General features: G+C 33.6%; 1 protein-coding gene and 1 long non-coding RNA gene across 5 annotated transcripts; both read right to left on the bottom strand.

The window, feature by feature from the left end:
* Positions 1-4576: 4576 nt before the first annotated feature.
* On the bottom strand, positions 4577-5494 carry LOC146913430 (uncharacterized). Its single transcript, XM_085720930.1, has 2 exons — positions 5152-5494; positions 4577-4851 (listed from the first exon to the last, which is right to left on the bottom strand). The coding sequence occupies exons 1-2, from the start codon at positions 5492-5494 to the stop codon at positions 4577-4579; spliced, it is 618 nt and encodes a 205-aa protein (XP_085577056.1).
* A 12712-nt stretch (positions 5495-18206) lies between these two features.
* On the bottom strand, positions 18207-21269 carry LOC146913429 (uncharacterized). Of its 4 annotated transcripts, XR_015013472.1 has the most exons (9): positions 20821-20960; positions 20071-20133; positions 19946-19989; positions 19801-19841; positions 19602-19674; positions 19441-19494; positions 19294-19356; positions 18858-18923; positions 18207-18755 (listed from the first exon to the last, which is right to left on the bottom strand). It is a non-coding gene; the product is annotated as an uncharacterized LOC146913429 (long non-coding RNA). The 4 variants fall into 4 exon arrangements; XR_015013471.1 differs by lacking the exon at positions 19602-19674; XR_015013474.1 differs by lacking the exons at positions 19946-19989; positions 20071-20133 and having other exon boundaries at positions 20821-20952.
* Between the last annotated feature and the right edge of the window lie 5982 nt (positions 21270-27251).

Raw genomic sequence — 27251 nt, 5'->3', positions numbered from 1 at the left:
GTTCATCACTGAATCTTCACCTTCGCAATTCGAGCAAAGTTTCGTCGAAGACGAATTTGCGATCACGAAGGGTTTGGAAGAAGTGAGAAGAAGAGAATTGAAGCAAATCCTGAACTAGTGAAGAGGAAAAGAACGAAGAACACCGATTTATTTTCGGTTCAACTTACCAGAAGCTTTCGCAGGATCTGTTCGTTCGAATCTCCAAACAAATTCAGGTAAACAAGTAAAAACCTTCTCATTTTTACTTCAAATCTTCATCGAAGGTTCATAGGCCAAAATAAACGTCGAAACAACGTGGATTAACAAGTTCAAAACTCGTTCGTTCGAAAAAGTTTGAAAAGAATTGAAAAAGTTCGATACGAAACCCTAAAAATGTAAATCCTCAAAGATTCACCGTTTATTTCCAAATCAGAGTTCAAATTCATCATCAGCGTCGAAAATAGGTCAAGTTAGGGTTTAGTTTCGAAGAGATTAGAAAAAGATTTGAAAACCCTAGAACGTAAGATTCAAAGTGTAGATCTGTTCGAATCCAAGCCTTGTTTCAAAAAACGAGTTTCAAAATCATGGAGAGGAGTCAAAGACGAACACAACGACATAAGATTTTCCAGAAAAGAGTTCAGGTGCGGCGGCGCCACCGGCGAACCACCGCACCTCCTCCGTTGTGTTCGTCGGAGAAGACGACCAGAAGAGAAGAGAGAGGTGAGAGTTTCTCTCACTAGGATGAGAGAAGAGAGAGAAGTGAACGTAGGAAATGAGCTGGACCGGTAGGTTTGGGGTTTTATAAGCCCCTGAACCGGTCTGGTTCAATCTTGGTTCACTTGGCTTTCTTTCGTGGCCACAGGATTTAGGGTTTGATCCTTTTGGATCAATCCAACGCTCCACAGTCTCCCTTGAGATCCAGGACCCATACAGGCTTGGATTTGGGCTTAGGTTCCTTCGTTCGTTTTGGATTTCCTGCTATGTACACCACTGGACCTTGCTTTTTACACCTCCTGCATGTCAAAATTTTGTGCAAAAATTCCAAATAAATTTCTATGAGTTCTTGATAATTTTCTTGATGTTTTTTATAATATTTTTGCATAATAAAACTTGATGAAAAATATGTGTATTAATTCTTGTTACTTGTTTACTTTTCTTGTTAATTTTCGAAGAATTTTGCTATGATTTTGATCATGATACATTGGTGCATGATATGGGTACTTAACATGTGATTTTGAGGTGTGTTTGCCACTGATGTTTGTGCTTACTCCATTATTTTGTGTTTGGCTTGTTAGTTTCTTGCTTTACAAGTTTTGTGGAAACAAAGTGTCCAATATATCTAAAAATGCATCATGCCTTTTGACTTGAATATGTTCCTATAATCCCCATATTATGGCTGCAATAAAACCCTTTGGAAATTGCTATGATAAGAGAATCATGGGCCACATGCACATTAAGAGGCTATGATGAATTCTTAGTATATTTTGACACTTTGTTCTTGGTGTGATTTTACCATTTCATATAGCATTTTCTTACCTCTATTTTAATTCATGTTATTTCTTATGCCACCCACTTTATTTCAAGTTTCATACATTTCATAAGCTCATCTCATCCCATATTCTAGCATAATTTTCTTGCAATTTCATTTTCATACAAAAGGCTTAGAATGTAAAAACTTAGGATTTTCTTGTACTTTACTTTTATGCCATTTTTAATTCTTGCAAGACCATAGAATGTACCTAGGCCAATGATGTAAAGGACAATGGACTCTAAATATGTACACCGACACTAGCACACACCTCACTTGGTTACTTTAGATGTATGCTTAGGTTATGCATGTTTAGATGTATGTTTAGGATTGAATGTTTAGATGAATGCTTAGGATTTACAACTTAGAAAAATTATTTTCCAAAAAACTTGAACAAACTTCACTCAAATCATTTTCTTAATAAACCTTGGGATCAAAATCCCATTGTATTCTCTTTTATTTTCTCAATCAAATTTTAATGAATTTTAACCATACTTTGACTTTCATTTTCCAAAATCACTAATCAAACCTCACAATTTCACAATCTTATGCCTTTAAGGCCTCTCAATCTCCATTCTTCAAATTCCAATTTTCAAACTTAAAATCAACCAACAAAAACAAAAACCTTTTTTGGAAGAGAACTACGGTGGATTTGATCCCTTAAACGGGTACGTAGGCAAAGAATCAAAATTCCTTCAATTCAAATAAAACAAAAATTCAAACACTTTCTTCTCCCTCCAATTCTTCACTTAGCAAACTCTTAGGTGTAAATAAACATTTTCAAAATAGCATTTAAAAATAAAGCGCGCGCGTAGAAAATAAAGACGGTTCCTATAGGATACTATAGTCGTTATGGGTGCCTAACACCTTCCCGTAGCGAAAACAACTCCCGGACCTCGATTCTCAAGGGTTTTGCTTACTTTTTCCCTTCCCAAGAAAAAATAAGATATCACCGGTTAGAAAGGTTCAAACATAATCAATGTTTGACACCCGAAAACCAAGATAAAACAGAGACTTAGTTAGTGAAGGATCACCAAGACTGAATAATGTTTTGTTGGTCAAACGGCTGGCAGCCAACCTGATTAGTATTAGTTAACTATGTGATCAGAGGCTAAGTGTAAATTTTAGTAAAACTGAGTGCTAGATCTTAGATAAAAAGGGTAAGGTGAGTATGAAGGGTACTAGGTCTAAGGACAACTGTTACTTATGGATCTCTCAAGAACAGTCTCTCATATTCTCATGCATGCTGAGCAAAGCTGAAGAGGTAAAACTGTGGCATCAAAAACTAGGTCACTTGAATATGCAAGGAATAAAGAAAGTTATCTCTCTAGAAGTAATCAGAGGCATACCCAAACTAGAAATCACTGATAGAAGTATTTGTGGTGAATGTCAAGTTGGTAAACAGACTCGAATGTCCCATCCTACGTTGGAACATCAAGGAACCACAAAATCGCTCGAACTTCTTCATATTGATTTAATGGGACCCATGCAAGTAGCTAGCATTGGAGGAAAGAAGTATGTTCTGGTGGTTGTTGATGATTTTTCAAGATTCACCTGGGTGAACTTTATCAGAGGAACTTTGCATCCAACTTCAAAGAGAGAAAAATAGAGGTATTGTCAGGATAAGAAGTGATCATGGAACATAATTTGAAAACTCCAGATTTCATGAATTTTGTGCGAATGAAGGAATCATGCATGAATTCTCATCTCCCATAACACCTCAACAAAATGGAGTGGTGGAAAGGAAGAACATGACTCTACAAGAATCAGCCAGGATCATGCTACATGCTAAAACCTTCCACTTTATTTTTGGGCTGAAGCTATGAATACAGCTTGTCATGTTCATAACAGAGTCACTTTGAGAACAGGTACTACAACTACCTTGTATGAGCTATGGAAGGAAAGAAAGTCTACTGTAAAATATTTCCATGTCTTTGGTAGCAAGTGTTACATTCTAGCAGATAGAGATTACAGAAGAAAAATGGATCCAAAGAGTGATGAGGGAATTTTTTTGGGTTACTCTACTAACAGCAGAGCCTATAGAGTGTTTAACAACAGAACTCAAGTTGTTATGGAATCCATCAATGTGGTGGTAGATGATGTGGTTAAAGAACCAATGCTTGAAGTTGTACCAGGTGTTGAAGCATATCCTGAAACATCTACTCAAGAGAAAGTAATGCCTGAAACTATTGAAGAACCTGAGACTAACTCTGAAGATACTGAGCTGGAGCATGCAGAATCAAGCAAAGGACCTTCAATCAGAGTTTAGAAGAATCATCCTTAAGAGCTCATTATTGGAGATCTAGATCAAGGAATCAGAACTAGAAGATCAAATGATGTTGTCTGCAACTCCTGTTTTGTGTCCAAATTTGAACCTAAAAATGTGAAGGAAGCTCTCACTGATGATTTCTGGATTGAAGCCATGCAAGAAGAACTCAACCAGTTCAAAAGAAGTGAAGCATGAGACCTGGTGCCAAGACCAAATGACATAAATGTCATTGGTACAAAATGGATCTACAAAAACAAGTCAGATGAAAGGATTTGATATAGCAGTTCTTCTATCTTCTTCTGTATACGTTTGCAAACAGACAAAGAACCTTAGGTTTTATTTTTTTCCGTCTTCTTTTGTCTATGTAGGTTTTGTCTTCTTCTGTAAACTGTCCCTATCAAAAGGAATGCAACAAATAATTCTACTTTAACCAAAGGAAATCGAAAGGACTATTCAACGGAATTATCCATATCATGAAAAGGGCCAACATTCTTGATTGACTACCCATATAAGGAGTTGAAGACCTGAAGAAGATTAACAAGACTCTGTTATTTTACTGTGCCCTTACTCTGTCAAATCTAATAACGTAAAACACTTCGAATTTTTGTATTCAATTTCATATCTTATAAATCCTAAAAAGTCTGTTCATTTGTTCAGCTTACATTACCATTTAGAAAGTCTCTCACTTGCGTGCTTGAGCAGATAAGTCTCTTGGTGAAACCTTGAGCATTTAGGAAGTTTCAATCAATTGTGATTGAGCAACAGGAAGTGTTTAGGTAGTGACCTAGAGCAAGGAAGTCTTAAGCAGTTGTGCTTGAGAAAGGAAGTCTCTTGGAAGGGTCATAGAGCAACCCCATCATATTCCATTTAACCCATTGATAAGAAAACCCCATCTTTGTCATAACCCTTCGAAGGTAACTCCAATCAATCTTGTCATAAGCTTTGATAATATCAAGTTTTAAAGCAACGTCCCTTTTCTTACCTTTAACCTTCAATTTCATGTAGTGAATTATTTCAATAGTAGCCATGACACTATCTAAGATAGACCTCCCAGGCACAAAAGCTGATTGGCTACCTGAGATATATTTATCTAATACTAATTTCAACAGGCTTGCTAAAACATTGGCAACAATTTTTTACACCACATTACACAAAGCAATAGGTCTCCAATTCTTCATTGAGACTCGGGAGTCTCTATTCGAAATAAGATCAATATTAGTCATATTCAGGGTAGATGGAAAGGTACATGGCAAAAGCCACTCACAACATTAAGTAAAAATTTCCGGACAACATTGAGTAATAATTACTTCTCCACAACTTCCCCAAAATTTATGAAATAAAAACCGGGATTGAATCCATCTAGTTGGTATCTTACAAAAACGCGGCCTTTCCTTGAATTCATCTATTACAAAAGGTGTTGTTAACAAAGTGTTTTCTTCGAAAGATATAGATTCATGAATGCCATCAATAACCGGTTGAATGTAGCTATTTTGAGCTTGGAAAAGATCAACAAAGTAATCACGTGCAACCTCACAAAGTTTATCTTCATCAGAGATGCAGTTATTGTTGACATCAATGAGAGAAGTAATACGGTTCACTTTCATCCTTGAGGAAGTTGTGGCATGAAAGAATTTAGTATTGAGGTCTCCATCTCGTAACCAATGTGTTTTAGTGCGTTGACGCCAAAATGCATCTTCTTGCACAAGAAACTGATTCATTCGATTCCTGAGAGAATTAAAAGAACTGATGTCTGATGTTGTCACAATCCACTTGACCACGCATGACATCAAGTTTCTTATGACAATCATCAATATCTTGAAAATGATTTCGATTCCAACTTGAGAGTTCCATTGCACACATATCCAATTTATCACCAATTAGTTGAGCACCATAACCACTCCATTTTTATTTAACATAAAGGCTGAAATCAGGATTGAGGAGTCAAGCTTTCTCGAATTTAAATCGTGATTGCATTTTTCTGCCTCTTATACATGGTTCGCAAAGCAACATAATGGGAAAGTGATATGAAGATGGTACATGCAAGTTTTTCTAATATTGCTTCTGGTAATAGATTGCTCCAAGTATCAGTAGCCAAAGCTACAATCAAGTCTTTCTTCAACTGCTATAACCGTACCAAGACTTTTGAACCAAGCATAAGCATACCCTTCCATACGAATATCTACAAGACCTGCATCTTGCACAACTTACGAAAAGCACTTATTAACCAGTTAGCCCTCTCATTCTTTCCTTTCTTTTCACTAGGAGAAAGAATTTCGTTAAAATCACCCAAAATGCACCAAGGCAAGCTAGAGATATTTGACAATTGTCGTAAAATTGCCAAGCATATTTCCTTCTACTATTTTCGGAAAATCATAATAAATAGTTAAATACCATTTTCCTTTAGTGATATCCACCACTTCAACATCTATATGATTATTTGAGTAATTTGTAATGGAACAATTAACTATAGATTTCCAAAATAACACAAGACCTCCACTATGACCTTGTCGGTTAATAGTAAAACAAAAATCAAACCCCATATCATATCTTAATTCTTCAGTTATATTAGAAGTTGTGATAGTCTCACATAAGTATAGGATATTTGGTTTATAAACTCATTCTATGTACTTAAACCTAGGAACTATATGAGGGCTACCTACACCCCTACAGTTCCAACTTATAATTTTCAAGACTTACAGAGGGGATGAAGTTCAAGTCCCGTTGTTACATCATTTTCCTCAAACACAAGATTATTCTTAACAGACATGACAATAAAGATACTCGAGCAATTTATTTAGTAGTATCAGTGGAATTGCAGAAAGCACAACAAAGCTAATTAAAAAACCAGTTTAGAGTCATGAAAACAAAATCGATTAGATTGAGGACAATCAATTGAAATAACATGACTCCCACTAAAGGACAAAATTAGGAAGGGACCTTAGGAGAGAATTCAATATTATGGAGATCAACAGACAAAAATTGAAAATGAGTAAACATGAAAAAGGACAATTCATCGAACAATTTAGAGGCAAATATGGAAAATCGGCAACAACGAAAAAAATTGATAACATTGATATTAAATACGATAGATTGAGATCACGTAAAATTACCTAATGGCGACTCAGGGTTGGTATTAGAGAATCAGTGAAAATTAAATTCACCCACAATTGGAAACAAATTAACCAACGACAATTTGTTGTTAATTGACAAACCGAAGGAAGAATTGGTGTGATGTAGAGGTAACTGCAAGTTGTAGCGTTGTCTCATGAAATTTCATCGTACCAATGAATCATTCACTTTATCCAGGTAACACATTATGAAATACGTCTTTGTAAACTACATTTTAATTTACATCAACATCTTCAATTTTTTTCATCAACTACTGGTATCTTCAAGCCTTCCCTTGAAGCAACTCTCCAAATGACAACTTTTAGTTGGTTCTAACATTGTGTTTAAATAAAGACCAAGTATATTTACCAACTGTTGTAAAATAATGACATAAAATTAGTTGGCCTAGTGGTTGGCTTGGGATCTTGGAGTTTGCTCCTCCAAAGGTCTCAGGTTCGATTCCCTCTTGTGCTAATTTCGGTGGGCTAAGTCCAGACAGAGCTTGCTCTGGCTTTAAACGGGGCCCCCGCAAGTGGGCGGTGGGATTGGTCCCATCGGATTAGTCGGTCCTTGGATCGGATACCGAGTTTTAAAAAAAAAAATGACATAAAATTATTTCAAGATAATAATAAAAATACAATCATCAATTGAATGTTAATGATAATAAACAAGTGAGAGATCAAGCAAACTTATTAATAATAAAATTATTTCAAGATTATTTCAAGATAATAAAAATACAATCATCAATTGAATGTTAATGATAATAAACAAGTGAGAGATCAAGCGAATGTGAATGTTAATGATAATAAACAAGTGAGAGATCAAGCAAACTTATCTTTGCTTAATGTTGTAGTACGACTTGGCCACCGACACATCTCTATCACAACATCCTCCTTCAACACTTCATACGAAAAACCTACACAATAGGACACCGATATATAACCTGAGGCGTGCTGATCGCACTGTCCTTAAGGATTTATCCGCCTCATAAGCGTAAATCCCCAGGATTCAACGGGCTCTTCATGATTTAAAACCAAGGATGCAGAACTGACCGGAGAAAATATTTCAATTCATACGAAAACAATGAATTGTTGTAGTTCCTATGAGATTCAAGTTCATTTAACATGTTCGTGGAGCTTCTCTCTTATGGTAGTTTTTATTGTATTGTGTGTTCTATCATTTTGTATTGTGTTTGTAGTTCCTATGAGATAAACATAAGACCAATTTAATGCATAATGCAGTTACGATGAAATTTTTGTGTTCTAACATATATATTGATTCTTTTTTGATTAGTAGTTTTCTTTAGCATATAATGTCACATGTCAAGTTCTAGCCGATCACCCTTTATTGTTTCTAAACGTGTACATTATTTTACTGTGTTTACGGATTAAATACACTCTCTTTTTGATTGAATTGGCTGCTGCTATAAATGACAGATGGACTAATAGAAACCCTGTAGTTACTTACTGAGCTAAAGCTTTCTGTTGATTTTAGTTAGTTATATGTGTAAGCTGTAACCAGTTAAAGATCGCATTGTTTATATTATTAGACGTTAGAGTAATCATAAAGTTAATGATTTACATATTGTTGAGTTATTACAGTTTTAACATGCTTTTTTGTGTAACTTAAACTAGAAGGATCTTATATTTATGAGCATAGTCACATAATTCTTGTAATCAAGGGAGAATTGCGAATTGGTACGTGAGTACCGAATTCGGGTACTTTGGCGTATTGGTACGCACAAACCAGCGAACCAAGCGTACCAAAGCATGGTTACCGTTGATTGGTTGAAAAAAGGTTTAGACTACAAAGTAAATATAAAATGAATCACCATGAGTTGAGGACTGAGTGAGAAGAACATGAACAAAGAGTGGAGAGTGAGAAACTTGGTAGAAGAAATTAGGTAAAAAAAATACTTTTTTTTATAGCTCACTATATTTATTTAGGTATTATTACTACTACGAACCGGAGCGTACCGAAGCTGTATACCCCTATACGTACCGAATTCTTCTCCTGTCGCGTACCGCGAACCCGTACCCGTACCGGAACGAACCGCGAATTATGTGACTATGTTTATGAGGTTTAATTAATTGTTTGTGCAAAATTTGAAAAAAAAAAAAGTTTATTCTGTGTTACATTTCTTCTCAGTGTGTACGATGTCCCAATACCTGTCAAAGAACTGGCTGATCGCGTGGCTAGCTATAATGGTGCTGCAGTCCTTTTGAAGTTGTATCTCTTTTCTTCATACTTCATATTAATGACAAATCTAAAATGGTGCTGCAGACCTTTTGGATGTGGTGCCATATTATACTAAAATGGTTATGACAGAGATGGACCACGGTTGTACATTGTCGAACCTTCTGGCCTCGCTTATGTAAGTCTACTTTATTTCATTGCAATGTCTTGACAAGCTTTGCCTGAGCTATGTTAATTTTTTTTGAAGTTCCATGTGATTATTTTATTCTGATTTGTTTGTATTGGTATTTGTTTTAGAGGTATTTTGGTGCTGCAATTGGGAACAGCAGACAGGCTGCAAAGACGTAAGTGGATATAAAACCGGTATGCAATTCAATGCTAAATCGAAAACAATTGTGGAATCTCTGTTTATAAATATTTTTCTTGCTATTTAATAACTACTCTGAGTTTTTGTTGCACGGGATCTCTGTTTGTAAATTTTGACAATCACCTGCTGAAGGTTAAATATTATGTGTAGCCTATATGTTACTTTGAAGGTTAAAAGAAATTACTGAGTGTGTTACTACATGTAGCTTTCATTGTGTGTACGTGCGTGTTAAGAGTCACTAATATAGTCACTGTTCTATAGCATATCAATAAATATATAATACAGTTTAGATGAAGTTCATGTGTGCATCGGGTGCAAGGCCCTAAATAGCCAACACCAAATTATTAATTATTAAATTAATGTAGACATACGTCGTGGTGGGTAGTTACGCAACATTTGAGGGTCTGATCGTTCGGGACTTCTCGTTAGCACTGCATGTGATGTGGCTGTTGAAATTGGTTGCCACGCTGCGGTGCTGTAACTGAGTTTAACCATTGCATTGTTGATACTTTTCTGATGAGTAGTTTTTCTTTAGCATATAAGGTCACGTGTCACATTCTAGTTGTTATGATACTTAACAATAACAACCAAACCTTATGCCACTAAGTGATGTCGGTTACATGGGTCAAATTACGCCATAATGTTATATCATAAACTATATTTCGGTCCAATTCATTAATATCTAAATCTTTCTTACGATACTTTAAACTTCTTTTAATGTATGTATGAATCTTCTTCCAATTTTAGGCTGTATAGTAGGATTAGCAGTTGATGGCAGGCAAATCGTTGCCGGGGCAAAGTCTTACAACAGGTTTGCTTGCAACATTTACTTCTGAAAATCCCCCTTCATTTTATCTAAACATATACATCATTTTCATCGTGTTTACCGATTAAATACACCATCTTTATGATTAAATTGATGGATGCTATAAAGGATAGATGGACTAATAAATATCTTTACCTTGTTTTAATTTTGATGTTAAGATTATCATAATGCAGATTTAAAGTACTCAACTCACACACACAAAACAAATCATTCGATAGAAGAAACATCCCTTAATTTGGTCAAATAAAACTCTGTTAAATGTAAAGATTATCATAATTTTTTCTTGTTTTTTTTTTTTTTGTCAAATAAAATTTCTTTCTGGTAATTAGATGGTGATTAGATGTAACATCCCTTAATTTGATACGGTGTGTTGAGTTTAAAGTTGTTGCTTGCCTTTTGCATTCCTTGACATGTTAATTGTTGATTCTTGATTGTGCATTTACACCCTAATTTGATGCTAGTAAGCATTCTAAGTGATTTGAATATGTAGAAAACGAACATGAACAAGTTTGGAAAAATTATGTTTAGCTAAATGTAATTGAAGTGATTTGAAGTGTTTGGTATTTGGAAAAATTATGTTCTGCTAAATGTGACAAAGTAAGAAATGAACAAGTTTGCAAAAGAACAAGAGTATTCGACCCACCGAAACAAACACCCTACACTTACTATTGAGACAAATGTGTTCTGAGTTTTAAATTGTGCTTGCATTCTCATCTACATATAAAAAAAGATTAAAACAATTTACAAAAGATTAAGCTTGCAATAATTGTCTCAGAATCTGAGATTTGGAATTGTGAATCTTAACTATAATTTTTGAGTGAAAAAGATTGTATTACACTACTAAATGAAAAAGATTGTATCACACTACTTAATGAAATGAGCTGAACAAAGGCCACCTAAATAACAATTAATGTACTAAGACAACATCTTCAAGAAGCCTCAAGAAAATAATATCACATGCCACACACCAGAGATCAAAACTAACCAAAACAGCCGCAAATATTCTAAAGAAAATCTATAGATATCAAATAACAAAAAAGGGATGCAAAAGCAATGAATTCAAGAGTAAGAAAGTTGTTTCTGAGCAAAATGACATCTAAATTACATTTACAAAAGTTTCTCCACAAAAAAGTTGTACCAAAGTTTCTCGACAAAACTACATTTACAAAAAGATGGTGTTCAACCTCTAGATGCTCCAAATACCAAACACTTCAAGTCACTTCTAATTCATATTGACATCTAAATTTTTTCTCTTATACTTTATAATCGATTCCCTTATATGTAATTGCACTAAGATTTAGATTGTGCCTTACACAACTTTTTGATGATTAGATATACTCATGTCAAGTATAGCAGTAACTAATGAATGTATAACAACGACCCCTGGCTAGCTGAGAAGTTACATTCCTTTTTCGTGGACTCATTGAGATGTTATCTCACCTTATGTTTTTTAAATTCATTCAGGTATTTTTGTACATTGAAAGACCGAAGAATAAGTGACTGATCAGTTGTCCAATACGTGAACATAACTCAATTAGCAAAGACATTATGTTTTATATGTAGCGGGTCGGAGTTCGAACCATAGTCACACGGTTTGGCATTCGCTTCGGTACGCGGTACGAATTCGGGTACGCGGTTCGCGACTTTAAAAAAACTAGGTACGTGGGGGGTATACAGAGTCAGTACGTTGTTTGGGTTCGTGGTACGTTCAAATATAATAATCGGTACGTTACGAATAAAATATTTAACTAACAAAAAATAAAATAGAAAATGAATACTCCCTCCGTTTCACAATACTTGTCTATTTTGAAGAAATTACACATACCAAGGAATCAAATAAATGTTGTCACTTTTGATGAAATTCTTTGTGTTTTTTCTATAATATCCTTACTCATTTATTATTTCATTCTATTATTTCTCTCTCTACAATAAATAGGTAAGATTATTATTAATAAACCAATAATTAATGTTGCATTGAAACTTGAAAGTGACAAGTAAAGTGAAACAAAATTATTCTCCAAAATGGACAAGTATTGTGAAACGGAGGGAGTACTATTTAGTGAAGCTTTGCCGGGAATGAAAGATGCATGCTTGTATTGTTTCAAAAATAACAATAAATAACTCTCTTTTTCAATAAAATAAATAAGCATCTTTCTTAATTATGCTTGTATATTGTACGATGCCATGCTTCGAAAGTTTTCAAACATGTGACAAAATATTTTTATAACAATCCCGACCAAAAACAGAAAAAGAAAAAAATATAGTAAATGGGCTTGTAAATAGGCTGATTTCGGGTTAAGGCCCTAAGCACAGTTCATCTACAAGCTTGGAATAGAGAACTGCATAAAGGGTTTGCACTTTGCAGACATGGTGTTGAACTGTGTACACATCTCTAAATCATGTTTTCACTACTGAAATGCACATTTGATGGTGTTGAACGCGAAATCAAATAGGCACAGCTTCATTAGAATCGAATTTAGACATGGTTCTTTGGTTCGCTGTTTTGAATGAATTCAGGAGCGAATTCATGCGAACCAATTCGCAAAAGAACCGGGAACCGGTTCGCACGAACCAATTCGCTGTTCCTGGCATATGGTGCACAAATTATGTGACTATGGTTCGAACTGATTTGGTTTTTCTGTTAGATTTTTCCCTGTTTTTACTGTTCCACATGTACCAATATTAAGTCAAAAGTTGGTTGTTGTGGATCCTGTTTTTCAGGGAAAAAGTTTGCTGAAGTGGTCCACTTGAATCCTGTTTTTATGGGAAAAAGTTTGCTGAATTTGTGCAACTTTTGTTCCCACTTATCCCATATTCAATTGAGTACTCCCTCATATTGTGTTACATGTCTGTAGACCTTGTGATGGGCAAGGTACTATAAATCCAGGACATATTCACAACTTCATAGTCACTGAACCTACTTTCTCTCTTCATAATACTGCACCATCGAGTTTGAGCAAAGTGAAGGTTTGGAACAGCAGTGAAATCAGTCCGTGATAGCAGCAAGCATAAGAAGTGAGGTCTTTTTCATCAAGCAATGGCTGGAGGTAAATGCTCTTATTCTGCTTCCGCTTACTGATTTAAACGTGTAGTTAATGTTGTTTACATGTTTAAATCGATAATAAAGTTTACATTTTCTACTTATTTACTTGAAAAGACGGATTTCTATTGAGTGGTGATAAAATTTGGTTTGAGTTTAATATGAAGTGATTTATATCTAAAAACATTCATTTAAACGTGATTTAAACAAAATTAATTTTAGATAAAAAAAACATCCAAACTTATCAAAATTAGTTTTTTCAACTTTAAAATTGAAATCAAATATACACAAAGACTTAAGATTGCTTTTATTGAGTAGGTATAAGTTGAACAATAATTATTAACTTTTCAAAATACCTACCAAACACCTTGTTATTACTTAGTTTCTTTCTTTTTCCCATTCTTAGAAAAAGGCTTTAATCACACCACTGCTCCTCCACTCAGCTGTATCCAAGCCATATTGGGATTATTATTTTTTTTCAATTTTTTTATTTAATTGCGTAGGTCATTAATCTTTTCTTCAGGCTATATAAGGCATTGAAAACTGTTGAAAGAAACCAACAACATAAGATATTTGATTTCCTCTCCCAACCTTCATCACTTTGCTAAGGTTTCTCTTGTTACCAGTAGTTTAGGATCTGCGTGATGGACAATTTATGATCATGATCTTGCCCAAAAACAGTGTGAATGTGCGATCACAATTGTGTTGAAGTTGATTTTATAGTTGTTTGTAGTTTGTTCTTAGTCCCACATTGCTCATGTTCCAGAGTCGTTGAGTGTATAAATATGTTTGAATACTTTATTCCTTTGAGCTGCTTTTAGGATGAGATTCAAGTCCATTTAACATGTTCGTGGAACTTTTCTATAAATGTAGCTAACTTTTTCTATAAATTCTATCATTTTTATTATTTGTTTTTGTAGTTCCTATTGTGTGTTCTATCATTTTTATTTGTTTTTGTAGTTCCTATGAGATAAACATAAGACCAATTTAATGCAGTTACGATGAAATTCTTGTGTGCTAACATATATAATGATTATTTTTTGATTAGTAGTTTCCTTTAGCATATAATGTCACGTGTCACGTTCTAGCCGATCACCCTTTATTGTTTCTAAACGTGTTTTACCGTGTTTACGGATTAGATACACTATCTTTTTGATTGAATTGGCTGCTGCTATAAATGACAGATGGACTAATAGAAACCTTGTAGTTACTTACTGAGCTAAAGCTTTCTGTTGATTTTAGTTAGTTATATGTGTAAGCTGTAACCAGTTAAAGATCGCATTGTTTATATTATTAGACTTTAGAGTAATCATAAAAACTGCTTGATGATTGATGACAAAGCAAAAGACAATGTATTCATATAGTTAATGATTTACATATTGTTGATTTATTACAGTTTTAACATACTTTTTTGTGTCTATCACAAAATTGTACCTACCTAATTGAAATCAAATATACACAAAGAGGACTTAAGATTTTTTTTTTTTTTATTGTGTAGGTGTGAGTTGAACAATAATTATTACTACACCTCTTAAAAATAAGGAATTACCAAACACTTTTTTATTACTTAGTTTCTCTATTTTTCCGATTTTGGGCAAAAGGCTTTAATCCCCCCACTCTTTTGTTACTTTTTTTGGTTGTTTTTGTATTTGATCTAGTTTTTGTTATAATTAGAAAGCGTGACAGAGATGTCATTGACTTGCATTTGTTTACTAATTGCTAGTGTTGTGACTTGTTTACTAATTAGGGATGTTCAACAACCCATTACTCGTGGTTAAATATGGGTTTGGATTTCTTACAAATTCCATAATACAGAAAATGTATGTATGGGTATGAACCTTGTTCCATGCATTGTGTTCTCATTATTTTTGGTTGGAATGATTGGATATAGTATGTTGAGTTTAACGTTATGCTGCTTGTGTTTTGCATGCCTTGACATGTTAATTGTTGATCCTTGATTGTGCATTTCAACCCTAATGTGAGGCTAGTAAGCATTCTAAGTGATTTGAATATGTGGAAAACGAACATGAACAAGTTTGGAAAAATTATGTTTTGCAAAAGTGCAAGGAAGTCAATAATTGATTTAAGGGGAAATTGCACTGACCTCCCCTAAAGTGACTTTAAATGATACAAACATCCCCTCTAGTTTTAAAATACAAGTTACTCATCAAATAAATGGAAACTTCCCTTCACTCATAACAGTGTTTATTTCTCCGTTAAAATACAAAACACACAAAGGTTGAAGTCCACTCTATCTTCAAACATTTTAGTAAATATTTCCATTGTTGAAGAAGTCTCTCCGTTAAAAATAATATGCTATGAAGCTAATAATTACGTTCCACATTTGAAAATTCCATATGTTGTTAGAAAAAGTGGTGCACTGTAATTTCGAGACCGAATATGCAACTCTGCATCTATGTATTGGTTATTCGTGTCTTATTATTCAGTTATTTCATTAAGATTCATTTCCCACGTCATTGCTTAATTTTCTTCGTCAGCCAGATTATACATTTGTGGGTGTTGGGATTAGATGCTGAAATGATGTGAAACTTGGACCTTTGGCTGTCTGTGTTAGGACTTCGAAAGATGCCCCTAATTTGAGTTTTGCGGCGTTGATTTGTAGCTTTTTATGGATATATGAATATTAGATTGGAAGAAATCATAATCAGAAGAGGGTTGTGAATGAATTTAACAAATAATAAGAAATTGGTAGTGACTCTGAACCCTTTTTGTGAAAGAATTATTATTGGTGTATATTATGGAAGTGGAGCAATGCACCTGAGAAGGAGATGAAAAACAAAGTTTCAGGTCAGAGGAAATGTTAAGTGTTAACGCCGTCTAACATAGGAGGGAGGGTTTTGTATTTTGAAAACTAAAGGGGGTGTTTGTGTTGTTTAAGCAAACTTGAGGGGAGGTTAGTGTATTTTTCCCTTGATTTAATCTCATCGACCAAGCCCTCAACATCCGAAATCTTTAAAGGAAAAAAACTCCATTTTACGCTTTCTAAATCTTTCAAATAGTTGTATGTCAAATAAAAAAAGTCGTTTATGAGCAAAATGACCTCGGTTCCAAACCATTTAAAAAAGTTGTACCAAGGTTTTCCGACAAAACTACATTTACAAAAGGGTCGTAGTTCTACCTATAGATGCTCCATACACCAAACACTCCAAATCGCTTCTAATTCATATGGACATCTAAATTTTCTCCTATACTTTATAATTGATTCCCTTATATGTAATTGCACTAAGATTTATATTGTGCCATACAAAACTATTTCGTGGACTCACTGAGATATAACTAAGGGTCCAGTTGTTCAATCGACATCCTTAAGTACAACTAAGGGCCTAGTCTGGTGGCATTTAGTATGCACAAATGCAAGATTTGTGCACCATGCACAAACAACAAAAATGCAACAAATTTTGGACAGGTGGCAGTTTGTGACCTGCTGGGGAATTAATTCATTAAAAAAAGGAAACATATTATAATGCCAAATATTCATTTATTGTTTTTGCTCCATACACCTCCTAATAAAATTGAAACATGGAGAGTAGTTATTCAGACTTCACTAACACGTGAGATTGAGTTTTCTTTCCCTTTTCCTTCATGCTTAACACTTTTCTTCATTTTCATCACCTCCCATTTTCTTCAAATTTCCAGAAATGCTTTCTCAACATCAAACTACCCATTAACTTAAAGTCCTTCTTCATCAACAAAATTGTTCAATATTATTTCATTTTCCTTTGAAGTGTGGAGATTGCAGCTTATTTTGGTTTTCCAATTGTTTCAGCCGTCAAAGATTCCACCACCATTCTGAAAACCTTCGTTATCTAGAATCACAATCGTCACAGTATAATTTCCGTGAAAAATCAAGATTTTAAAGGTGTTTGGTTGCAAGAATCTTAAAAAAAAAATTATCTTGCAGTTTGTAAAATTATCTGCGGTTAGCTTGTGGGTTTTCAAAATAAGTGTGTGCATTCTTCTTGCCTTTCAATTCCGATTAAAACTACGTAAAAATAATTGAATTTCATTGGATACAAAGGGAGATCCGGTCGGATCATATCACACGGGTCAAAACAACCCGTTTCAGACAACACGGGCGGAAGATGAAAAATTTTACTAAAATAAAAATTAAATAAGAAAAATAAAGTATCAAGCATTACAAAATACAGTATCAAGCATGACAAGAGTTGAACTCACAACATCCTCCCAATGCCACACGTACCAACCACACTAGGAAAACAATTATGTTATTTTGGGATGTTTGTTTTATTTATTTTTTATAACTTGTTGTGAATTGTGAACAATTAATAAATGTTTTACATGCATTTCATGATGTTTGTTTTTTTAAGTATTGGATAGTGGCATTTCTTCAAAAAAAAAAAAAAGTATTGGATAGTGGCATGTTAAGCAATAAAAGGTCCAATTAATTTTTTTTTTGACAAAAAAAGGTCCAATTAATTATTGCATTATATTATTATTAAAAACTTTTTTAAGGAAAAAAAACAGACCTAATCGAGCAATTATGTGATTTAAAATTAATTTTTTACTGTTTTATGTAATTAATTATTTTGGATACTATCAGAATCTTTAAAATAAGGACACTTGTTCGTCGATTAAAATAGACCTAAGCAACTAACGGTATCAAATAAAATTATTCGGATAGTTGTAGCAACCATGTATCTTAGGAGATGCTAGCACAAATCATTTTTTTTAATTCATCCTCTTATTTTTTTCAATTCAACCATATGAATAGAATGGAAAAAAAATAAGTTAAGGAAATGGAAGTACATACAGCCACAAAACCTGCATATATGTACTTAAATTATTATTTTAAAGCTATTTTTAGTTTATCTTCATAAGCTCTCCATGATAGCTTAAAGAATAGCTTATAACTTACATAAAAACAGTTGACTTGATTTTCAATTTTGTTAGAAATGACTTATACATATGATTTTTTTTTAATCATCAAATATTATTAACGACGAATGAGTGCAAGACGCACAAAAACATTCGCGGAAGAGCCCAAAGGCTAAAGTACACACAACCAAATAGGTGTTGTATATATGCGAACACCCAAAACAAACCAACAAAAAACACTCCTAAAACAACTCCAAAGCAACTGCTGAATAGCTAATAAGCCTGATGCCGAGGTATACACAGAACGCAAGACCAAAAGATAGCCAGCCCACGAATACTCCTGCATCAACGCCCGCACAACAAACCATCCGCACCAACCAGCAGGCACGCAACAGCAGCGGCCGCATAGACCAGGGAAACAAAACCAAACAGAGCTCCCCACACCAAACAGCAGCTGAACAAATTAAGCTCCACAAAGCAGAAACAGCAGCCTCTGTTACGGCAACAGCAACAACACCATCAGAAGCCAAAAAACCAGGAGCTCAAAACCTGCTAAAACCTGCTAGCTACTCAAGATAAGGGTGGCTACAACAAAATAAACATTCAACCATTAATCTCAAATCTAACAAACTAAAGGATATCAAAAAGCAATGCCAGAAAAATTTATCAAAACTGTTAAATCCATACCTTTCTCAAAACCATAGACTTATACAGTCTCTAGTCAAACACGACTTCTTGAAGGGGGTGTTGGTCCTAAACAAAGAAATAATCAAATCTCTCAGCCTTTGATCGAAACAAATGATAAATTCGGATAGCATCACAAAATTCAATTCAAATTCATTTGGTTTGCTATCCTGCCATAGAATAGCATGCAAAAGGATAAACAGATGGCTAAAAAATGAGCTTGCTGCTGGTATATCATTTTAAAAGAGACTAACACACATAGTTTTCACAATTTGTCATCAAACAGACACATTGCGAATTCTACAACGCCTGCCTTTTAAACTCAAGGTTCATTTGAAAAAAGAATACGCTACACATGCTAAAAAAAAACCATAAATATCCTTGTTCACCCAAAGATGATTCAAAATGCAAAAATTTACATAAATATATCCTTGTTCACCTTTTGAGGTATCACTTCCAACAGAGGCTTCACATGTTCATTTCAATGACTCTCAGCCACAGACTAACAAAAAAGAAAAGAAAATTATTAGATGATGTGAATAAGGTTGTTCTACCAAACATCACAGAACATACAACATAAACTCACCTTACTACGAATACAGTATACAACAAGCCAAGGAGGAAGCCAAGCACCATGAGTCTGATCATTAACACCAGTAAGCATCAATTGATAAAATTTGAAATCCACAATATACCTTGTCTGATAGTTTATTTTTATAGTAAACTATCAGGAATAGAACCAATTACCAATATCACAAAATATAAGGAATTTTTTTACTAGGAGAACTATTAATATTTGTGCCAGCTTTCCTTCATTCATCTATATACAAGAAAATGGCATGAATTAAATGTCAATGGAATTAATGGCAAATCAAATTTTATAATATCGGTGACAGAGGGATCCAAATTTAGTATTCAATAGGAAATTCACTACAAAGAAACTTACTTTTAGGACAGACAAAGCTTTTCAAACATGAAACCATTCCTCTGAGATAATGACAAATGACACAATAAGTTAGCATAATGAAAAGTCTCAAATATTAAAAACTCTCAAACATTGTAGAAACAACGCATAATGTATAACAACAAACTTAAGAGTCGATCGTTGTGGGCCAAAGAGCGAGAAAACAGGTTCCTATGATATAAAAAAAAATGGTTGTGAATCAAATAGGTTCTTAATTTTCAAACAAATACACATAAAGTCAAGAATTCTTACACATTTCCATCTTGACATGTCTAACTCCCTTGGCTTATAGTGAAGTTATTGTAAGAAATATCTCTATACACAAGTTATAAAATTTAATTCAAAATCATATAATATACCAAATAAAGAGACCTAATGAAACATTTAGAAATTCCAAAGAAACATATCAACGGAGTAAATTAGTCAATAGTTTGATTATTGTTGTAGAGATACTCTTTTTGCTTTTAGAGGTTCCATACCAAAATTGGACATTATATTTAATATCAATCATTTAGAAATTCCAAAGAAACAAATACAATACAATCTAGGTGATGACCCTGAAACCATGTTGCATTTAGATTTCATTCAGTAGTTATGGGAACTTAAAACATAAGCAGCAATTCCTTGAAAGATAACAGTAGTCTTTGAGGGATCAATGTTAGAATCAATCCAATTAGACCAAGTGGTTAACCCAATCTTGTAAGCTTCCATGTTATCCATGTCTTTCATTATCTCATTTCCCACTTGAAAGTATCCGTGTCTTACATTGGAGTCTGTCCTGTGTGAAACCACCAATGGTAGGTATTGAAAATCAAAACATCTCCATTCCACTTTAAGTTTTAAAATTCTTCCCTTTTCTCTATCACAAATCGTATCCACTACTAGGTACCCATCTTTCACCCATATTATTGAAACTTCATACTCCTATAGCACATAATCCGAAAATCCGTATACAAAACTCCTACAATACACTTTAGAGGAGGGAAGGAAGATGAAACTCACCAAGAAGGAGAAAAATTGAGTAAATGGTCGTCAACCACTTTTCCGGCGCGGCAGAGGTGAACTCCGGCACGGTGGTCGCCGACAAAGTTGCTTCGATTGCAAAATTAACATATAGGTTTTGTTGCTGACATCATGAGGAAGAATATGGTGGGTTTGGTTTCCCCATTGGCAACTCACGGTGGCCGGAAAACAAGAGAGAAGGGGAAGATCTCAAAAATTAAACTTATCCCATCTAAAAATAAATATAGGGCTTTTGTAGAGGAAGAAGAGAGGAATTCAATGGTGGTGGCCGGGATTTTAAAGGAGGCCGGATGGAAGAGTTGTGGTATCCGAAAGTTGGTGGTGGTGGTGGTGGTGACGAAAAAAGGAGAACGAAGAAGAAGAAAGAGTCCACGACGACAGAGGAAGAAGAAAATATGGAGTGGCTTTTGTTTTTTAGGTTTTGATTTGGAGAAGAAAAATAGAACACAAAATCTAGTTTCATTCAATATGGGATTTTTTCTAAAAATTAAATGGAGGGAAATGTTGGAGCCAAATGAAAATAGTGGCATAAGAGGGAAATGAAATTCAATTATTTTGGCACAAGAGGGAAAGTGAAATGGGAGGGGAATAAAATTTGATTATTTTGACATAAAAGAAAAAGTGAAATTGGAGGGAGATCAAATTTGATTATTGTGGAAATTAGAAAAATAATAATTTGAAAAGGAATATCAAATAAAGTCCAACTCCAATAGAAGAAAAATAATTGTGAAATTTAGAAAAATGATGAATTTGAAAAAGAATATCAAATAAAGTCCAACCCCAATAAAAGAAAAATAATTGTGAAATTTAGCAAAATGATGAATTTGAAAAGGAATATCAAATAAAGTCCAACCCTAATAGAAGAAACAAAATTGTGAAAATTAAAAAAATGATGAATTTAAAAAAGAAGATCAAATAAAGTCCAACCCAAATAGAAGAAAAATAATTGTGAAATTTAAAAAAAATGATGAATTTGAAAATGAATATCAAATAAAGTCCAACCCTAATAGAAGAAACAAAATTGTGGAAATTAAAAAAAATGATGAATTTGAAAAGGAAGATCAAATAAAGTCCAACCCTAGTAGAAGAAACAAAATTGTGAAAATTAGAAAAATGATGATTTTGAAAAGGAAGAACAAATAAATTCCAACCCTAGTAGAAAGACCTCAAAACGAGTGATGAAACTCACAACTCTTACCCTAATGACAACATTCTTTGACCTAAACTACTACAAAGACCTCAAAATGAGTGATGAAACTCAAAATTCTTACTCTAACTGAAAAAATTTGGGAGTCAAAGTAGTTGGATGAACGTTCAAGGACTAATCAAACTTTTTATCGACTAACCAATCTTACAACTCCAACCCTAATGACAACATTCTTTGACCCTAATGACAAGATTCTTTGACCTAAACTACTACAAAGACCTCATAACGACTGATGAAACTCAAAATTCTTACCCTAACTGAAAGAATCTTGAAGTCAAAGTACTTAGATAAATGTTCAGTGACTAATTAAACTCTTGTTATCGACTAACCAAGCTTACAACTCTCACTCTAATGACAAGATTCTTCGACCTAAACTAATTCAAAGATGTCAGAACAACTTATCAAACTGACAACTCTTACCCTAACTGAAAGAATCTTGGAGTCAAAGTAGTTTGATGAATGTTCAATGACTAATCAAACTCTTTAATCGAATAATCAATCTCACAACTCTCATCCTAATGACAATATTCTTCGACCTAAACTACTTCAAAGATGACATAACAACTTATCAAACTCACAACTCTTATCCTAACTGAAAGAATCATGCAGTGAAAGTACTTAGATGAACGTTCAATGACTAATCCAACTGTTAATCGACTAATCAAGCTTACAACTCTCACCCTAATGACAAGATTTTTTGACCTAAACAAACACAAAGACTTGAGAACGACTGATCAAACTAAAAATTCTTACCCTAACTGAAAGAATCTTGGAGTCAAAGTACTTGGATGAACGTTCAATGACTAATCAAACTATTTATCGACTAACCAAGCTTACAACTCTAACCCTAATGACAAGATTCTTTGATCTAAACTACTTCAAAGATATCAGAACGATTGATCAAACTCATAGCTTTTACCCTAACTGAAAGAATCTTGCAGTGAAAGTACTTGGATGAACGTTCAACGACTAATCAAACTCTTTACCTACTAATCAAGCTTACAAATCTCATACTATTGACAATATTTTTCGACCTATACTACTTCCTGTATGTCATAACGATTGATCAAACTCACAACTCTTACCCTAACTGAAAGAATCTTGTAGTCAAAGTTCTTGGATGAATGTTTTAAGACTAATCAAATATTTCACCGACTAATCAAGCTTACAACTCTCAACCTAATGACAAGATTCTTCAACCTAAGCTACTTCCAAGATGTCATAACGACTGATCAAACTCACAACTTTTACCTTAACCGAAAGAATCTTGTAGTCAAAGTACTTAGATGAATGTTCAATGACTAATTAAATTTTTCACCGACAAATAAAGCTTACAACTCCCAGCCTAATGACAAGATTCATCGACTTAAACTACTTCCAAGATGTCATAACGATTGATCAAACTCACAACTCTTACCATAACTGAAAGAATCTTGTAGTCAAAGTACTTGGATGAATGTTCAATGACTAATCAAAATTTTCACCGACTAATCAAACTTACAACTCTCAACCTAACGACAAGATTCTTTGACCTAAACTACTTTCAAGATGTCATAACGACTGATCAAACTCACAACTATTACCGTAACTGAAAGAATATTGTATTGAAAGTACTTGGATGAATGTTCAATGACTAATCAAATTGTTTACCGGCTAATCAAGCATACAACTCTCACCCTAATGACAAGAATATATGACCTTTTCGACTTAAAAGACTGCTTATTGATTAATCAAGATGTTTGAAAGACTAATCTACCTCACAACTCTTACCCTTACAAAAATAATCCTGTACGAAAGGTACTTCCATGAATGTTAATTGATTAATCAATATATTCACTGCTTCATTTTTATTTAATTAATATTATGGTTATTATTATAATTTATTTATATTACATCATAAATCAACATTAAATTTAATATATTAAAATGACAATAAATGAAGTATGTTGTATTTAATATAAATTATTGAATAGATCTAAAATGGTAATTTTTTTATAATAGTATTCGGAATGTGTATTTATTAGCCAAATATTACACACTATTTATTCAACTACTAATTTTCCAAAAAAAAAAAAATCCAACTGCGTCCAATTTACTAAAACAACTTCTACTACATTTTAATTCATTTTCGCATTTTTCCATTTATAAAAAAAATATAAGCAATTTCAGGTGACAAAATAAATAAGCAACTTGTTTTAAATTAAACTGGCAGCAAAATAAATTTTCGTGACATTAACAGTAATTTTCCTACTAACAGATTTTCTATCAAAGATGCATACAAAATCAGCAGCCCAAGCCCATACAAAAGTCACCAAAAAAAGGAATAAAATATCATCTTTTATTCAAACTGTGGGGTCCGCATCACACTATTCACAAAATCTGCAGCAGGTCACCAATTCCTTTTTAGTGATAGATCTAGACCGTTGGAATATAATAATAATAAATCAATGGCTCATATTTGATTTCAGCTTTTAAATGCACAAGTTGTGCATGGTGCACAAATTCTTTCCTCGTGCATACCAAACGCCACCGTCTAGTCTAGATGTAAGAACGATGTAATTAATGTTGATGATTCTTGCACTAACGGTAAGAATCATATTTTCATCCCTGTTTCGTGGACTCGTTGGGATGTCTCATCCTATGTTGTTTAAATTCATTTCAGGTATTTTTGTACATTGGAAGACTGAAGAATAAATGACTCATTAGTTGTCCAATATGTGAAACAAACTCAATTAGCTGAGACATTACGTTTTATATATTGCATGCTGGAGCATTGTTATCAAAAACGCGACTTAAGTCCCAAAATCCTGGTTTTTGCGACTTTGCGTAGCTTCAATGACTCAAATCCATAGCAAAGTCCCAAAAACAGGTAAAATCCTATCAAAATCGCACAAAATCGTGAAATCCATTCAAAATCGCAGGATTTTGATGGATTTTGAAGGATTTTGTTCATTTTTTGATAAGGGTCAATTTTCTGACCCGGTTCGTAAATTGACCCGATTTGAATCTATGACCCGTTCTATAAATACCCAAAAGCCCAAAAATTTTCATTCTTTCACTTCCCCGCATTTATGTATATCTATTTTGTGGACTTTGAACTTTAGTCGTTTATGACTATATGCAATTTATAACATATATTTAACATTATTTTTGTTTTGGTAGAATCCTCGATTTTGATTGCGATTTTACGAGTCCCGACTTTGCTATCCTACAACGATTCTACAAAAGTCCTTGAGTAAAATCCTTCGATTTTGATTGCGATTTTACGAGTCCCGATTTTGCTACTCCCTTTCGACTTGAAGTAAAGTCCCGATTTTGATAACCTTGTGCTGGAGTTGGAACTTTGGTTTTTCCACTTATTTACTTGAAAAGACGGATTTCTATTGCGTGGTGATAAAAATTGGTTTGAGTTTAATATGAAGTGATTTATATTTAAAAACATTCATTTAAAAGTGATTTAAATAAAATAATTTTGATAAAAAAACATCCAAACATATCAAAATTAGTTTTTTCAACTTTAAAATTGAAATCAAATATACACAAAAAAACTTAAGATTGCTTTTATTGAGAGCATGTTTGGCCCTGCTTATTTTCCACTTATCTTTTACTTCTAAGGAAAAGTGGGGCCAAACACAATTTTAATAAAGCTTTTAATAAAAGAAGTGACTTTTTTGCAAAGAAGGAAATGCAACAAAAGTGACTTTGAAAATAAGATAAAAAAATGAACTTTGGGAGCAACTTTTCGGAGGTATATCTGCTTTTCCTCCTTCGATTCCCGCACTGGCCACTATATTTTTATTTTATTATTATTTCTGGCAAATTGGCGCCACACTGTTTTTCATTTTTGAGGAAAGCGCCAAAACTGTCCAACCCTAATATATATACATTTTCGATTTCTGCTTTCTTCTACACCTTTCCTTGTGGCCGCCGCTGACAGGTGCAGGCAGGTACATCATATTTCTTTATATTTTATTCTTTTGATTCCAATTAATCTTGCTTATTTTTTGTCCTTTTGTTATTTTCTTTATCCCTTTATATGATATGCACATCATTCATGTTTTATACTTTTGTTCAATGATCAGATTTTGTCTTTTTATTCTTTAGTAACCAACTCATGTTTTATTCTTTATAGTAATAATCTATTACTCTTGTTACAAGCTTCTTCTATATTTCAGTTTTCCTTTTGTTCATTAATCCTGTCATTTAATTCTATATGATCATACGGATATATACCTTGTTTGCTTACCTATCGATCTCCTTCGATCTTTTATTGTTAGAATGATCAAAGAATATTGATAGAATGATAGTATAACTTTGAAGTGATTGAAAAGAGAAAAAAAAACGTAAGAATAAAAAAACAAATGACATTTATGCAATATTTGAGCAACTTTAATTTATATTTATTTTCATTTGGTAATGTCGTTGTTTTGAAATTGTTTACAGATGTCATCTAATCAGATCAATGAGCAGCATTCAAGAAAAGTTAAAAAAAGAAAATGCATGTTTTATAAAATATGTTATGGGGCAGCGATGATTGCATATGACTATCATATGAAATACTTAATGAAGCAAGGTAATAGATTTCTTTATTCTCATGGATGGAATTGGGTTCGAGAAACTCTTAACACCCCAGGTGAAAGTTATAATATGTTTAGAATGGAAACTCATGCTGTATTGAAACTTGAAAAGTTATTAGTAAGTAAGGGATGGTTACACCCATCAAATGAAATGACATCCTTGGAGGCCCTTGTTATGTTTCTTTGGAGTTGTGCGCATAGCGAGACTAATAGAAACATTCAAAATAAATTTGGAAAATCAGGAGAGACCGTTAGTAGGAAGTTTAGTGAAGTTTTAGAAAGTTTATGTTTGCTAGCAAAAGAAATTGTGAGGCCTCCTGATTTTAACTTTACAGAAATTCCGTCCAAAATCAAGGATGATAAAAGGTACTGGCCTTATTTTGAAGGATGTATCGGTGCTATAGATGGAACACATATTCCTGCCATTGTTCCCACTAAAGATCAAATTCGTTATATTGGCAGAAAAGGATATCCAACACAAAATGTCATGTTAGTCTGTAATTTAGACATGTTAATCACTTTTATTGTTGTTGGTTGGCCTGGTACTGCACATGACACACGTATTCTTACATCAGTCCTTGAAGAAATGAAATATGTGTTCCCTCATCCTCCTGAAGGTACGATTA

Source organism: Medicago sativa, chromosome 6, assembly GCF_051527215.1.
Source record: "Medicago sativa cultivar Bolivia chromosome 6, Bolivia_mono, whole genome shotgun sequence".
In the NCBI taxonomy this organism is placed as follows: Eukaryota; Viridiplantae; Streptophyta; class Magnoliopsida; order Fabales; family Fabaceae; genus Medicago; species Medicago sativa.
Note: the sequence above shows the minus strand (reverse complement) of the source record. Positions and strands in the feature narration are given on the sequence as shown.

Coding starts and splice junctions, on each gene's coding strand:
- LOC146913430 (XM_085720930.1), bottom strand. CDS start 5,494: ATGAATCAGTTTCTTGTGCAAGAAGATGCATTTTGGCGTCAACGCACT. Junction 4,852..5,151: donor CAAGGAAAGGCCGCGTTTTT/GTAAGATACCAA, acceptor AATATATCTCAG/GTAGCCAATCAGCTTTTGTG.